This window comes from Drosophila montana, unplaced genomic scaffold (genome assembly GCF_035044405.1).
Source record: "Drosophila montana isolate Dmon_TW-CO22-7 unplaced genomic scaffold, ASM3504440v1 contig_402_1, whole genome shotgun sequence".
Lineage (NCBI taxonomy): Eukaryota > Metazoa > Arthropoda > Insecta > Diptera > Drosophilidae > Drosophila > Drosophila montana.
This window is the reverse complement of record NW_026998739.1, coordinates 4,928,209-4,944,674: the sequence shown is the minus strand read 5'-3', so window position 1 is coordinate 4,944,674 and position 16,466 is coordinate 4,928,209. Positions and strand designations below refer to the sequence as shown.

The 16,466-nt window shown below is 38.2% G+C and overlaps 1 protein-coding gene across 1 annotated transcript; it reads right to left on the bottom strand.

Moving 5' to 3' along the window:
• Positions 1 to 13,962: 13,962 nt before the first annotated feature.
• Positions 13,963 to 16,082, bottom strand: LOC135439301 (probable cytochrome P450 28a5). The gene is made up of 6 exons (XM_064698005.1): positions 15,837 to 16,082; positions 15,530 to 15,776; positions 15,226 to 15,330; positions 14,608 to 15,157; positions 14,280 to 14,546; positions 13,963 to 14,207 (listed from the first exon to the last, which is right to left on the bottom strand). Exons 1-6 carry the CDS (start codon positions 16,022 to 16,024, stop codon positions 14,041 to 14,043), a joined length of 1,524 nt encoding a protein of 507 aa, XP_064554075.1. The 5' UTR covers positions 16,025 to 16,082; the 3' UTR covers positions 13,963 to 14,040.
• Between the last annotated feature and the right edge of the window lie 384 nt (positions 16,083 to 16,466).

Sequence of the window (16,466 nt, the reverse complement as noted above, 5' to 3'; positions counted from 1 at the left end):
AAATGATTGTCCGCGCTCCGAGTCGTGAGTGGGGACTCCTGCGAGTGCGACTGCGATTGCGACTGCGACTGTGATTGGGCAGCGACTGATGAGTGCCAGCCACGCGAGAAAATCGAATGAAAACCCATTCTTTTTCGCGACATCCAACGAAATGGATTTATTATGTGGCCGACTACAGTCAAATGTTTGCCTTGCATATCCATACGTGCGGGTATTGGTGCACATTTATAGCCAAAAATGAATCTGCGGGTGAATTTACAAAAATGTTGATATTTTCTCTGTGATTCGACTTTACTTAAATTAGCTTAACGCTGGATTTGAAAAAAAAAAACAAAATGGTTTCAAGTTGGAATTTAGAAATTCGATTCAATTCGACGCAGAGAGGATTTTTTTACGGGGCTTAAGAATGGATTAAATTTAGAAATTCGATGAAGAAAGAATTTTGTTTAAGCTGTGGAAATTTAAGTTACAAAAAAAGAAGGAATTTTCATAGAAATTCATATTTCATGATATGCAAGTTGAATAAAGGATTCTCGTCTGTATATTTGTCCTATCATATATTTTTATGTCTGTTTATGCTCGAAAAATCTGCAATTTGCATAGTGCAGCTGGTGGTTGCCAGTTCAAATCCTAATTGTGCAATGTGCCTGAGGTTTAATTCCCAAAACCGTGCGAAGAATAATGTGCCTGTCTGTATGTTGCTCTGGAAAATGTTTCATTTATAGCTATCGCATTGTTTAGCTGCTGGTTGCTGGCTCGAATTCTATTTGCGAAAAGTTAGTTTTTTCTTGCCAGCGTGGTAAAGATTTCCTCACTAAGTATATGTATGTGCCTGTCTGTGGTGGTTGGTGGTTGCAGGTTCGAATCCTATTTGAAAAAAGTCAGGAAATGTATTTTATGCTCAAAGTATTATTCCCAAGATGCGGTTAAGATTTCCTAATATAACTTAGTGTACATAATATACATTGTATGTGCATATGCCGAAGCATTGTCCAGCTGGTGGTTGCTGGTTCAAACTTTATTTGAGAAAAGTTGGGCAATATGATGCGCTTAATATTTCCTTATATTCCTAAATGTCTAAATAAATATCATGTGCCTGTCTATAGCTTAAAGAAACTATGTTTCGCAACGTCCAGCTGGTGGTTGCTGGTTCAAATCCTATTTTAAAAAGAAATTGTGTTAAGAAATTCGTTCTTCCTATGACTGGGCTAACTTTTACGAAATGTTAATGAACTCCCTGTGGCATGTATTCGTAATACTGCCTTTGGTTGCTGGTTCAAATTCTTGTATCTCTCCCTTGCGACTGGAACATGGACAGAAACTGTTAAATAATTTCATGTGGTGTGCTTTTGTAGGAGTCCATATACATATGCGTCTGCATGTTTGTTTATCTGTCGACGAGAATTTTAGACAGCGTAATCTACTAGTCGAAAATTCGGCGTCATTTTTTATTGCGCTTAACTCATTTGGAAAGTGTTGGTAACAGAAGGAAATTCCTTCAAAAAATATAGCACATTTTTCAGCCTTCGCAGACTTGACTCCATAAAATTATCTATCTGTGCAGACAAACAGCGGAGACATGAGAAACGAGAATAGAAAAAGCCAGAAGTGAGCCCCACCGTACACCATGGAGATAAAAATGCAATAAAATTTCGACGGCGTCGTCTGATGGCGTTTTAGATGGTTGCGCACAGGCGGACGGCAGCCAGGGGAGGACAGGGTTACAAATGTCCCCGCTGTGTATTGTAATCACTCAGTTGAGTTCGCTTTTCTGGGGTCGCCATGCATGCGCCCCGTTTATCTAAAGTGTTTCGCTGAAGGGTTTCACCAGACAAAGCAAATTTGAGCCAAGGCAGAGAAAGTAGAATATGCTAGTGGCTTTATAATGGAATGCCCAAATGTAATCATGTTTATGATGGGATATGACATGAGAAACTATCAAAGCTCAAGCTTTTTAGTTAATTAGTTTGTAAAGTAGATTCCAACGTATTACCATAATGAAAGATCTAGAGTAAAGAAAGCTCTAGAGACATGATGAGCACAGATTTTGTTTGCTTTTTAGGAATCAAGCACCTCGACATGTTTTAATAATTCAGCTGCCCATCGATGTCAATTTTAACTATACAATAGTTATTTTATCCTTGTAGAGGGCACTCTAGTTTTGTCATGCAATGTGCATCGCATTAAAGAAGACATCTCCGACCCCATAAAGTATATATATCGTAGATCAGCATCAACAGGCGCGTAGATATAACCATGTCCGCCTGTCTGTCTGTCAGTCATAAGGCTGCCATAGAAACGAACGGTCGAAATGCAGGTTTTTATATGGCAAAATATTCTGCTTTCCAAGATATATTCTACAAACTCAGCATTTACGAACTTCACAATTCTCACAACTCTGCAGGAAGAAGTTTCGCAGATATTCTTACTTTCTCATTTATTTTTAAATTATATTTATTTGTTTTTGACTATATAAAGTTTATTTTTAATATTATTATCATTTTTAATTATCATACGATATTAAATATTATTGCATAAACAAATTTTTCTTTTTTTGATAAGTACTCTAGTTGAGCCTAATTCTTGCAGACGAATGCAATTTAATTTGTTATCAAAAACTTTTTTGCACACTTTCCAACAATAGCTTTTAGTTTAAGTTGCGCGTTTCTTGTCAAAGGCAACAATTTTGTAACATATTTATATTTTATTTATTTTTATTCTTTTATTTAATCCGCTTATCTTATACAAATGCTATCCAGCTCAAGCTATATATATATATGAGGATAGATCCTGTAAAACACACCGTCTGGCCCTTCTCTTTCTTACCAAGCTCCACATATTTCTGCTTTTTCCAGCTGACAGTCGCATAAAATAAATTCTGGTAAACATGCGGCACACGTTTTGGCTCAAAGAGCCTTCGTTTAATGTTCTAACCATTGGCAGTCGCTATTTAGTTGAAAGTGCAGTTAAGCAACAGTTTTAGGAGTCGCTAGCGCCACAGGGCTATAAACGCTGTCGTTTAGCCAACTTGCTACTCGTCCAGGGGGGGCTGGAAGGGGGGGCAAGTTGCAACCCTTACCAGAAGTGAATTGTCTGGACCATGTGCTGGCCTCATCCATATAACTGACATGTGCTCTGTGTGCGCTGGCTAATTTAATTAAAATCAACTTAAAGCAGCCCGCGGCAGCCGATGCCGACAGGCGCTGTGTGGCATGCGGCATGCAGCATGCAACATGCAACATCCAGTTGCCTTTGCCCCAGGCCAATATGTTACGCTTTTAATTTGTTAATTCATTTTCGAGCTGCATAGATGGTGTGAGAGAGAGGGGTGGAGTGGGAGGGGAGGCGATGTGGGCAGGCTGCCGCAGCTTGGCTTTGCGCCTGCAACAAGTGCAACAAGCCACTGTGCAGCTGCCACACATGGATTCACACACACACACACCCACACACACACAGTCACCCGCCCACCTACACACTCGGCATTTGATTTCGTTTGTTTAAACTGCTTTCACTTTCCTATTTACTCTTTCTGTGCGCCAACTGAAATGAAAAATGGCCAAACGTTGTTTATTTGCTCAGCTAATAGCAGCTTGCTCACACACACACACACACGTACACTCACACACAGAGAGGCGCACCTGTTAGCGCTTTAACTTTAATACTGCCTACCTGCATGCGCCGCGTGTCTTAATAAAATCGCTGCCTTCTTTTTTTTATGTGACTTAAGCGTAATAAATTTTATATTTTTTGATAGTCGTATAAATTTTGATATATTAACCGTGTAAACTGACGGAACACATCATCAGCACAGCCAACTACGAGTCTGCGCTCTAAGAAGGAAGAGATGGAAATGATTTCCTTCCTGCCTTCAGCAGGCCTTGCCCATAAATTTGCTGAGAAAACCTTTTGCAATTTACGCATCTGCTCAGGCGTCGCAATGTAACTTCCCTACATTGGGTTCAAGCAGAGCATAGGAATATGTTAATGTTGAAGTCTGCTAACGTGGCGCAATTTTATTTTTATATTAGATTTAAAGATTTCAATAGCCTTAGTGACAATTTTATTGGTAGAACTTAGAAGGGGTTTTCTTCCTTGTGTCTTAAGAAATATCGCTTATGTAATATAATAAAGTATGAGAAAATGCTGAGCGTCGGACTAGCAAGCGTGAGGTTGCTGGTTCAAATCTTGTAGCAATTATCCCTTCTGATGTTTATTATTTAATTTTTTACAATAGTTTTAATTTATTCAAGTATTCATTTCGAATACAGTATAGACAGGGCCTGAGCGTCGGACTAGCAAGCGTGAGGTTGCTGGTTCAAATCGAGTAGCATTTCTCCATTCTTATAGTTATTATTTAGTTTCCTTATTAAATTGAGTAATTTTGTTTAGATTTGTTTTCAAATCGAGCGTTGGACTTACAAGCTGGTTCGAATCCGGTAGAAATTGTTTAGTATTATTTATACCATATTTTGATATTATTCTGTTTAATTTAGTTATTTTCAATTATATATGATTCTTTTCATTTTGTAAAAGGGCATTTTAACTTCGCCGTAGGTTTTTTATTTTTCATACTCCGTGTATTAAATTAAATTTTATTTGCTGCACACGGTTCAGGTTCAGAGCCAGGCCTGAGACACACCATGTGGTATGCAACATAATTTTTTATTTGTTCAAAGCAGACAGCCACGCAGGCTGCTCAGCATGGATTCAGCCATTTCTTGTTTATTCAGGTTCTGGTGCACACAGGTTTTGACTTCAGGAGATTTTTAATGCAACTTTAAGCAGATTACAATGCGAAAATCTCTGCAATTGAATGTATGCATTTCCAAGTGGAAATGTCAGAAATGCTTCGCAGCGCAAATCAAATTCCAGCTAATGGATAAGCAGTTGTCCGTGAGCTCGGGTAGCTGCCGACCGGAGTTGGCCTGAATGTTGGCCATGATGTGGCAGCTATGTGCGCAAAAGCCACAAACAATTGACCCGCTGCAGACAATTTCTCAAGCTGGGGCTGTGCTGCGCATTTATAAGGACTCGTATATGTTCAATGCTTCTTTTTTTTTTCCTTCAACTTTTTCATTTTTATTTTTTTTTTGCTTAGTTTCTGACTTTGTTTTGTTCAACAGTATTATGCTGTTCCATTTGCAATGGACCGATTTGTTTTTGCACCACAGTCAATCACGGCAAGCAACCAAAAATTTCTTTAGGTTTTGCTCCGAAGCTGCTCAAAAGCAGCTTTCTATCGAATGCTCCGTGACGAAAATGTGTTTTTAAAGTACTGTCGAAATATCTGCAAAGTTATGAATAGTTTTTGGCCGTGCTTGAAGCTTAAGGCTTATTCACTAGGATGTAGGGTGGTGGTCTTCGAAACCACATCTCAGCTCTTATGATTTCTATATATTTATGTCTGTTGTACCTTCGATATGCTGCTCCATAAATCGACCTCTATTGATACCCATTTAAAGTCCGCAATAAAACAATAATCACCTAAGGCGCCCATTGTTTTGTTTTCCACGTGCAGCATTTTCGCATGCTCTCTAAGCGGCTTACGGTCCATTTTGGCTCTACCTCGAACGTAGCCACAGGAATTGACTTGTTTATCCGAACAAACCAAAATATGAACAAGTTAGAACCCCATAACGAACTTTAGATACCCTGATAGACATATGGCTGTGAAACGCTTTGCTGGGAAAGCTTTGATTCATATGAATAGAGGGGACTTGGCTATGGGCAGGGTATGGAAAATAAAAACCAATACAAATGATTAATGTGTGCTACGTCAGCCCAAAATATGTGCGTTGTCTGCACACCCATTGTCGGATAGACGGCCGGGCTGGCAGGGGGCGTGGCTGCTGCTGGCTAGTGCCCAGTGCAAAATGGGGCCATATGAAGGAAAGTTGGCTAACTTATATGCTGATTATAGCCAACATTGGCCGCAAGTTATTATCAAATGTCTCCCTCGAGTAATATATATCTGCGGCCATACAAAACACAACAGTTCAAAGGGAATGAGAGGCGTTTTCACCCTTGCCCCTACCCCTTCTGCCCTCGGGGCGTTGCAGCGTTTAACACAATAATCGAATATTCTCCTAGGAGGACAACTTGAACTCGGGCTAGTTCTCAAGCCTTTGTGTGTGTGTGTGTGTGGGGGGCGGCTAATATTTTTATGGCGCACGCCCACTTTTTGTTTTTGTTGACCGAATCGGACTAGGAGCCAAACAAGTGCCGTTAAATGAGCTTGTTAATCATGTTCATGTTCATGTTCATGTTTGTTTTTGTGCGTGATTTATGCTTATTTATATATTATTAACTTAGGCATAGCTACAACATTTGTTAACCAAAGTGAAAGGGGGTGGTGGCCGAACTGTGGCTGCTTCTGGATATTTTTTGATATATTGTCTTAGCCCGGATGTTACTTTATCTTGATGTGACACTTGATAATAGGGGAGAGGGGGCAGGAGTCATACTCTAAAGAGTGCAAATAATTATTTGTAGCTTATTTTATTTTATAATTTACATAAGAGCTTAAACAAGCCAAGGAGATTTCTCTTAATGCAAGTCTCGATTCGGACAATTAGTTAATTTGCCGTTTGATTTTCTAAGACAAATTATCTTGGCGCTCAAATCACAGTCGCCTTGTCTATGTATGCACTTCAATTAAATTCGCATTAATAGTTCGACAGACACCTACGAAGCATACTCAGCATTTAATCGAATCGTATCCACTTGCAGTTCCCATTCAATTGCAAATACCTTGCCACGTGCACGTTCGCGGCTGTAAGTTGACGGGGATAGTTCATGATTTTCGCTGACCAAGCGAGCGAACTCAATCAGATTGCAGCTTTCAGGGTTTCAGGCTTTCAGCTTTTGGCTTTCAGCTCTCGACGCGGCTGGCACTTAATTAACGCAATTAATCCAATTAAAATGTCATGTCTCATTAATGCGCATTAAATGCGAAATGTTGTGCAATTAAATAAATGCACTTAAATCGACATATCAATGCCAAATAAGCCTCCAACAAACCGATGGCTAGGCGGCTGCTGCAGAAGTCACTGAGCCCGCAAAATGCACACGCTGTACTGAACATCAATGAACAATTAAATAACATGGTGCATTATACAAACAGCTTCGCATGTTAACCCCAATTTTAAGCCCAGAACCCCAGCCCCAGCCCAATTCCAATCCTCTTCATTTCATCTTGGGCTTATTAACATAATCGCCTGTGTCAACGCGTTGGCATTTCCCCTTTGGCAGTCGCTAATTAAATGTGGCAATAATGCAGCTCAATATGCATACACTGCCACACACACACACACACGAACAGCTACACACACTTCGCCTTTAACGCTGCTCATATTTTATCAGCGTCGTGTCGCAAGTGGCCTGCAAAATATGCAACTCTCTCAATTAATAAGAGTCGTTTACAAGACCTATTGAATGTACAAATTAATTGGTCCGCTTGTTAAATGTTTGCCAATTGTCAACAGCTGCTACAGAAAAATCAGGCAGTCAATTAAAAAGAAACCCTCATTAAAGAACCAAAGTAAATTAAATATTATTTCAGTTTAAGTCTTTGGCAAGCCCAAGAGTCGTTAAAGAGACTTAAATAACTCTTATGTTAAATGAGGTATACTGAACAAAATTGAACCGAAAATTAATATAAATTAGCTGATACGAAAGAAAATGATTGGAAAATGAAATTGAAGTACATATTTAGTTAAATTTTGTATACTTAAGTACATTGTTTAGTTAAGGTTTTAATAAAGGCACATAAATACTTAAATAACTTATAAGTTAAATGATTTGTACTCAATAAAAATTCATAAAAAATTATAAATAATATGTGGCATTGGCATTGGCAGCTCAAAATACTTAAATAACTTTTACGTTAAGCATTGTAAGCTTTATAAAATTACAAAAATAAATAAAACCAAATAAAATATATCAATAATTAAATAAGGATAGGAAAATTTAAAACATTTTTAGATATTTTAGGTCTTTGGCAAGCTCAAATGAAGACATAAAACAAAAATTAGACAGATAAGTTACGTATATATATATTGTGTTGACTTTATTTTTAGTATCTTCTTTGTCTTTTTCTTTTTATTAATCTTTATCTTATTATTTATTTACACTTTACCTTAAGACAATAAGAAAGTTAAGAAGTCAAAATGAGCTGGAATAGGAAGTTCTCAGGGAAACCTTCTTTTATATTTGACTTATTTTGTATGTTGGGTTGAAGTGAACCTTATTTGATTAATCCATCCATGAGATCGAGAATGTGTACTCTTTTAAGTCTTCCTACTACTACACTATTATCTTTTGGATTTAATGCTAGTTTTTTGTGAAGTCTATTAATGCATTTTTTACTAAATTTATTTATTTTCTCTTTTACATAGGGAACATTTCTAGATATTTGTGTATGCCCGCATTAGATGATTATTTTAAATGAGTTTACAAATTGTACTTTTTTCCGACCCTTCTGCATGAAGTAATGCAATGCGAATGCTCTAAAGCCTTAATGCGGTATTCTTTCATAGAGATGTATTCTCTTAGTTCCAAATTTGCACTTCTTTTCATATTCCATTCTATGAGGTATTTTCGTCCATTTGTCGCATTTTAACTTGCTTATTTTGCAGTGCACAAAGTTATTTTAACTTTAAGTTTAGTTTCAAAAATTGTATCGCTTATGTCAGAAGTTAGCTTCGCCTGTGAAGACATAAACAAATATATAAATGCACAGGTCAAACAAACGTCGTAAATAGCGAATCACAACTGTTTCAGCCAATATCATTTTTATCTCTTTTGGCAGGGTAGCCAAGCAGTTAACAATAACGTCGTCTTATTGGCCAACTTGCTTATAATTTTGTGGCCAAGACTGTGGCTGCTTCGCGGTCTTCTCCTTTGTTGGACATCAACCTTGTTGTTGGCTTTTGCTGTGGCCGCTTGCACGGCAAATTATTGCATCACAAATTGACAATTTTCAAGTGGCAGAGAAAATCATGCAATTTTCCTATTTGCCACCTCAAATGCTAGTTGACTTTCTGGCTCGCCCCCTTCAGTCCCCGCCGGCTGCAGCGCGCTTTTTATCATTTTACTGTGTTGCTCGTGTTGCTCTTGAGTTTTCCCCCAGCTGTAGGAAAATTTTATAGCAGCCGCAAGTTTTTTAATTAGCTGCCGCACATTTTCTTGACATTTCCACTTGCTGCCATTGTCATCATCATTGTCATGCCAGTAAATTGAGGGCGTGGCAGCTCGAGCCTGCCCTCTGCTCCTACGTTTCGAGTGCTAATTGCATTTTGTGCTGTGTTTTTTGGTACTGATTTTGAACTTTGAGGTTTTATGCCATAAATGCAATTAGCACAAAGTTTTGCCATGAAAATGTTAATGGGGTTTTGTAGTTATTGTAGACTAACACTCCTCCCCCCTCACCAACCTTGCTCCGTTGCCACCTTCAAGCAGCCCCCTAATCCAATCACTTTTAAAGCAAGCCAATTGAATTTCTTAATTGAATTAAATTTATATCATGGTCAGTCCTTTTTTGGCAGGACCGACAGTAGCCAAAATCAACATTGAATGTGTGTAACTCATGCAAGTAAACACACACACACACTCTCTCACACACACACACACACACACACATCTACATGGAATTTGTGCGCAAATATTTGTAAAACGTGTTCATCATCCTGTTGACAAGGTCGTTTACAAAATAAATTTACTAAACAAAATGTTTTTACTGGATTTAATTTGTTTATGCTAACGCAAGGTCAAACCGGAAGTGGGCGTGCCACCGCCCACACGTTCATGTGTTCCCTGCTGTTGTTGTGATTACAATCTGGGTACATGTGATTACAATTTGAGCCTTAAATCTATTTTTGTTTACCCATAACAGTTGCGTAACGCTAGCAGTTCTTTATGAATAAAGTAAAATGGGTAACAGATAAAAAAAATTTGTTTGTTATTATCATTAAAATTGTTATTATTATTATTAGTTTTATAATAGTATAGTTTAACACTATTGACCAAACTTTTTATAAAGATCTAGCCTTTTGAGTAGCACAATTTGAAATCCGCACTTTAGCTATATTCAAACCCGAATCCTTATTTAAAAATTAAAATAAAATTTAATTATAAAAAAATACTAATTTCTTCAATCTGTGCTAGCTTGCAAATTAGATAATTTGAATTAGATATTTTTATTTTAATTCTCATTTGAAAATTATTGATATATTTTTCGTCTTACGAAAAACAGCAAGAAATTTTTAGATAATATTATGTTATTATTATTAATATATATTTGTATGGCACTTACTATTTTATTATATTTCTTGTTAGATTATTACACTAGTTTTTTTTAAGATAGTTCTTTTATAATTACAAATATCGGACAATTATTGTGCCCTTTTGTGATAGGCTTTTCTGAAATAAATTATATACATATATTATATTATATATTAAATATATTATCAAAAAACGTAAATTTAATTTAATTTAATTTTTTGGCCTGTAAGATATTTATATTTTAGGACTAATATGTTGCAAATTAATAATACGAAGTTTACGTATTATAAATTCTTCTATTATTTACAAATGATTAGAAAAACCAACAAAAAATGTCATTTTATAATTTTTTAACAAGTTGCTTTTTAGTCTTTGCTGCTTCTAACTGAAGTGAATATCCGTACTTTTATTTAAACATCCACATCAGCCTCTGAACTTTTTAATGGCTAAAACTCATGTGAAAAGTTATATAGAAGCCTTTGTCCTAGTTTGTCCTTAAGCTTAAATTTGAGTTAACAAATTAAAGAGTCAAAAATTATTCCAGTTAAATTACGGAGTTTATTTAAAGTTTATTGAGTTGCATTATTAAATAAATAATCCAATTATTTTAGCTATGCTAAAGGGAAATTCGAAAATTAAAAGCTTTTAAATAATTGCTGCAATTCGTAATATTTAACTTAATATATTTTGGTAATATGCTTTATTGAATTTATACAAAATGTTACTTAGTCTTGGCATTAGTTGCATATTGATGAACGTTATTAAACGATAAACTAATGAAAAGCAATTTTCGCAAGAATTTTCATTTGAATTTCACACACAAAGCGCTTCCATGTAAAAGATGTTCATTTTGAACATATCGAATTGCAGTTGCTTGAGCTTCGGCTAAATTGAGGATTTACGCATCACCTTGAGCTAAATCAACAGCAATTGCTAAGAACTAAGAGCAACAGATAATAAGTCCAGACACCTACCAGGTGAAAAGTGGAAACCTATTGAGCTCAATCAGCTTTCAGCTGGGTTTCAGCGCTCGATAGACTGCAGCCAGAGCAAGAGCCAGAGCCACAGCCACAGCCGCAAGTTTATTTGCTCATTCAGCTCAATCACAGATCAAATAGCCAAGAAAAAGTGCTGCTGGGAAAAACACCTGGCAAACAATTTGAACTACGCTCAACCTTTGAACTGCAAACAACGCGAGCAAACGATGTTCCAGCCAGACAATTGTCGGAGCTGCGGGCGGCGGGGGGTTTGCCAAAAGTGCCAGGCAATATAAATTGCCCCAGCCAAAGGTAAAGATGGGCTAAAGGTGGCGGATGGTATGGGTTGTTAGTCTAAGCTGGATTGTCTTCGCCTTTTGTTTTTCCTACAAACAATTTGCCAAATCACAGCCGCAGCAAATTGCAGATTGAACTTCGGCTCAAAGCTGGCAGAAAGAAATGCATATGCATAACTTTTGGCCAAGTCAGCTCCAACTGCTCCCCGTCCAGGTAAAGCCCCAGCACAAGCACTAGAGTTAATGCAATTTTATGTGCGCTTTTGATTTCCCAATTGGATTTGCCACATAATTCACTGGCTCTTCGAGTTCAAATTGAGCCACTCGCATTCGACTTTATAAAAGTAAAAGGTATTAATTGAATTGAATTTAGGCATTGAACAGCCCTCTAAAAAAGTTGATATACTCATTAAATGTGACTATAAAGGGTATATTGTTTTCTAGAATATCCTGTGTAGAACGGGCTTACCTTTTAAACATTGTGCCGATATATATCCATTTTCATATTTCTTAACTCGGGGATTTAAAGAGAAAAATAAACAAAATTTGGCATATAGACTCTCGTAAAGTATACACATATCTAGAATCCTGCGCAGGACGAGCTTACCTCTTTTACATAACATCGATAAATAACCATTTTCATATTTCGATAACTCGAGAATTATAAGATATAAGTACTCCAAATTTGGCATGTAGACTCTCGTAATCATCTTTTGAATAACTTCCCCGATCCGCCCAAAATTGTATAAAAAATCGCATTTTAAGATACAGCCTTCGTTTTGTGTATTTACATTAATTCGTATGTCATGTTTAGGCTCTTAAAATTTCATTAAGATTTGACCACGAACAACAGAGTTCTTTAAGAACATATTTTTCATAGTTTGGGGTAAAGAGAAGAAGAAGCACAGACAGCGTACACACGCATCTTTGTATGTGTTTAGCTCGTACGTATTTATAAAAGAAAGTTCAAATGTACAGGATATTAGCTATTCGAGCATGCCCGATTAGCGCACACCTATTTGCTCTATTTCATTTTTGACTCAGACTTATGTGCGACGACTATGTAAAGCTGTCTGCATAGCTGCCATCAATTTGGGCCCATTGATGGGCCCGAAATATGATTTAAACAACTGCCACACTCTGAATGACAGGCAAAACAACTCGATGCAGTCAGGCGAGGCGAGGCGCATTGACAAGTGTAACATGTGCCAGGCGTTGCCAGACATGAATAAATTACTAAATAAATACCATAAATTTGTATGCATATAATATGATATTTTTAGTTGTTGACGTTGCCCGTTGCCAGGCACGAGGCGCCCAAAAATTATGCAGGGTCTGCGTTGTCTGCCTGGGTAATAAACTGGCACTTGTTACGGCTATATAACTACTCATATATGGCAATTTTCAGCTGCTGCTGACACCTCATCCTTTTAGCTCAATCAACTTTTACTTGCCAATACTTTGGCTCGTTTGGGACAACATCTAAGTGACGGCAGCTGCTGCCAAGGAGCAACTTTTCGCTGAAGAAATGCAAAAAAAAATAAACTGTTATTTTTTTCACCTTACAAAACTCATTTGAAGACGCAGCCACACACACATAAGCATATGGCATATACTTCAATGCAAGCATTTTCGCATGCATTTGCCAAATGTAATTAGTTTTGCATCTTATGAGTCGTCCAATTTGCATGTCTGAGTGTATTTCGGCCCGACAGACATTGTAATGCAGACGCATTCACAATAATTTTGAGTACATTTGAGTATTTAATTAATTGTGAACTGTGTGGTTGTGGTTAACTCTATTAAATCTAACTGCTAGACTAAGGCTGCGCAAAGTTTGAATTGAGTTTTTGATAAAAGACAAGAAAAATTAGTTATGTGATATGATGTGAGTTATGATAATGGTAAAAAAAACACTTTTTAATGGAATTTTTTGGGCTTTATTTTTGATAGACTTAAGAAAAATTAGTTTCATAAAAGAGTTTTGATATCAATGCATGTTCCTAAATTAAAGAAAAGGTTTTCCTCTAGATCTTCAGGGCTTAAAATCCATTTTATAAAACTGCTCTCAAATATATCCGAAAAGGTATCTGGACAGATCTTCGATATTTATCGTTTTAATAAAAAGAGACGAGTTAAAAATAATATTGATAGGTTTTTAAATTCTTCAGTTCTTGTCGTCTTTACGAATTTCCGTCCGTCTGACAAGCATATATAGTTAAAGTAAATCTGTCTGTCGGCCTGATCAAGATATATCTGTTTTATGCAAATTTTGAATCATACTGCTCCTTCTAAGCAACCCAAATGCATAACATATTTAAGGTTTATTGCAGTGTAGTCGCGGACTGCATTCAATTGAGTGCAAGGTGTGCCCCCAGCTTGCATATAAAATGAACTGCCAATTGATATGCGAAGGGGTTACTGAAAGTGTTTATTATTGAGTATGAATTAGTGCTGAGAAAACAATAAAATCAGAAGTTAAAGCTTCATTGACGCGGCTCAAAGTCCAGCCAAATGCCGCCCTTCAAAGTGGTTACAAAGGCTGTGGGCTCATAGAGGTTGTCCGTGCGTGTCTTGGGATTGACGCGAACATTGAACTTGGTCAGCACCTCGACAATGGCGCCCTTGATCTGTGTCATGGCAAAGCGCATGCCTGGAATAATTAAAAATATAATAAAAGTAGAGAACAAGTTGAGTATGTTTCATGTAAGACTGAAATTCTCACCTATGCAAATGCGCGGGCCATCGCCGAAGCCCATAAAGACGCCCTGCTCGCGATACATTTTGGCGGCATCGGGTTGCATGAAACGATCGGGCTGGTAAGACTGGGGATTGGGAAAGTATTCCTCGTCTAGCATGAAGCAATAATGCGGCACAATCACAGTGGTGCCGCGCTCCACGATGAAATTCTCCCCATTCTTGTTGGTCAACTCCAGCGGCTCAGTGCACAATTTGTTGGACATAAATGCGGGTGGAAAGATGCGTATGGCTTCTGTGAATGCCGCACTGAGATCATATCCATAATTATAAATTGGCTTAAGCTCGCAACTCACCCTGCACACAGGCATCCAGGAAGGGCAGCTCATTTAGCTTGTCAAAATCGATGACGCCCTGGGCATTGAGATGTTCCTCCAGCTCATCCCGCAAACGCTGCTGCACCTGCTCATCCCGTGCCAGCAGCAGCAGCATGTGGCTTATGGCTGTGGCCGTCGTCTCGAAGCCGTCCAGCAGGAAGGTCATTGTGTTGGCGGTCAACTGGCGTGTGTCCAGATTCCTTTTGCTGCCCAACTGCAGTATATAGTCGAGGAAGTCAACGCGCTCGAATTGCTTGCCGGCGGCTAGCTGGGCACGTCGGGCGTCTATTGCGCTCTGCATCAGATCCACAAAGAAGTTCTCGATCCGCCGCGACACGAAGCGCAGCTTGAAGACATGTCTCAGAGCCGGCAATGTGCTGACCAGCACAAAGTACACAACAATGGTCCAGGGCTGAGTGAACAGTTCCTCAGTATAGGCCATAATTGGCGTGGGCTTGTCCGTGAAGCTCTCGGCCTTCAGGCCAAGCACACAATCAGTGACCATTTCGGAGGTGAAACGCAGGCTCATCTGCCATGACAACCGATATATATATACAGATATATATAATTATAATTATTAGTTATTATAATACTCACATCCTTGGCATCGATGCCGCCTGGTGCAGCCAGGCGGATTTGCTTGCTCAGCCACTCGGTCATCTTCTGGCACACCTCTATGGTCACCGGGTAGACAGTTTTGATCTGGAATCGTCAGACAGCAGCGGAATGTGAATAATAAAACGTGGAAAGCATAATTTAAAATTTCAGCTAAATTTGAACCAGCGGCCTTTCACTAGTTGGTCCGACGCTCAGACGCAAAAGCCGTTCAGGCTCATGATGTCACGTAAAAATATGCTCTACCCACTTTCTAAAAGCAAATATATTTTTCGATATCACTTACTCGACTCATGGTCAATCCGGGCGTAATGTCCGCGCGTCGCTGTTTCCACAGTTCGCCGACCAGGGAGAACGGATTGTTGGCAAATATAAAATCGGACTTCTCATCCAACATTAGGGATATTTCATTATCATGAAAGTGCTTGAAATCCGAGACAAAGACGCGTCGTGCCAGCTGCGGGTTGATCACCAGAAGCTGGGGACTGCGTACCCCATAGATGCCGACCGCATCGTATTGATGCTTGTATCGCCTTTAGTTGGGTAATAAATGGAATAATCTGATTTTAGCTTGATATGGCCTGGAAATTTACCGATAGATTTCATCGAGATCGTAGATCGCATGTCGCTTCATATTGTACGTGTGCGGATAGTTGCCAATGAAGATACGCGGCGCCGGACCCGGAACCTTACGCTTGCGCCAGTATCCAAAATTCCAGGTCATGAATATATAGAAGAGCACCGCAAGTATCAGCAGCAAGGTCAAAGTAATTTCAAGCATGATTACGCGTTGATGATCTCGCTCGAGTAACCATTCAAAAACTGACTGTAGCTCGGCAATTCCTCGACTACTTGTACCAGACCCCCGACAGACTGTGACGCGAGCTTTCGGAGAGCATTTCTCTGATTAGATTTGCTCAATTGCCGCCACATGAAATTATCTTTTAAGCATCAAACGTACATTTACATCGAGTATAAAATTAATATAGACACTGATAAAGCTTATCATCGCTATGCGGCAACTTGACACACACATTTATTTGTTCACAATACTCTTTAGTTTATATTCATTTGAAATTTGTTTGACTACTAATGAAATAATTGTCATCTTTTTGTTTGGGTACCCTTCAAAATTGTATATTGTATCCAAAATTGATACGCTCGTTATTTAAATTAGATAGAAAAGAAGAGATAAAATAATAAAATAATAATAATAGAGGTAC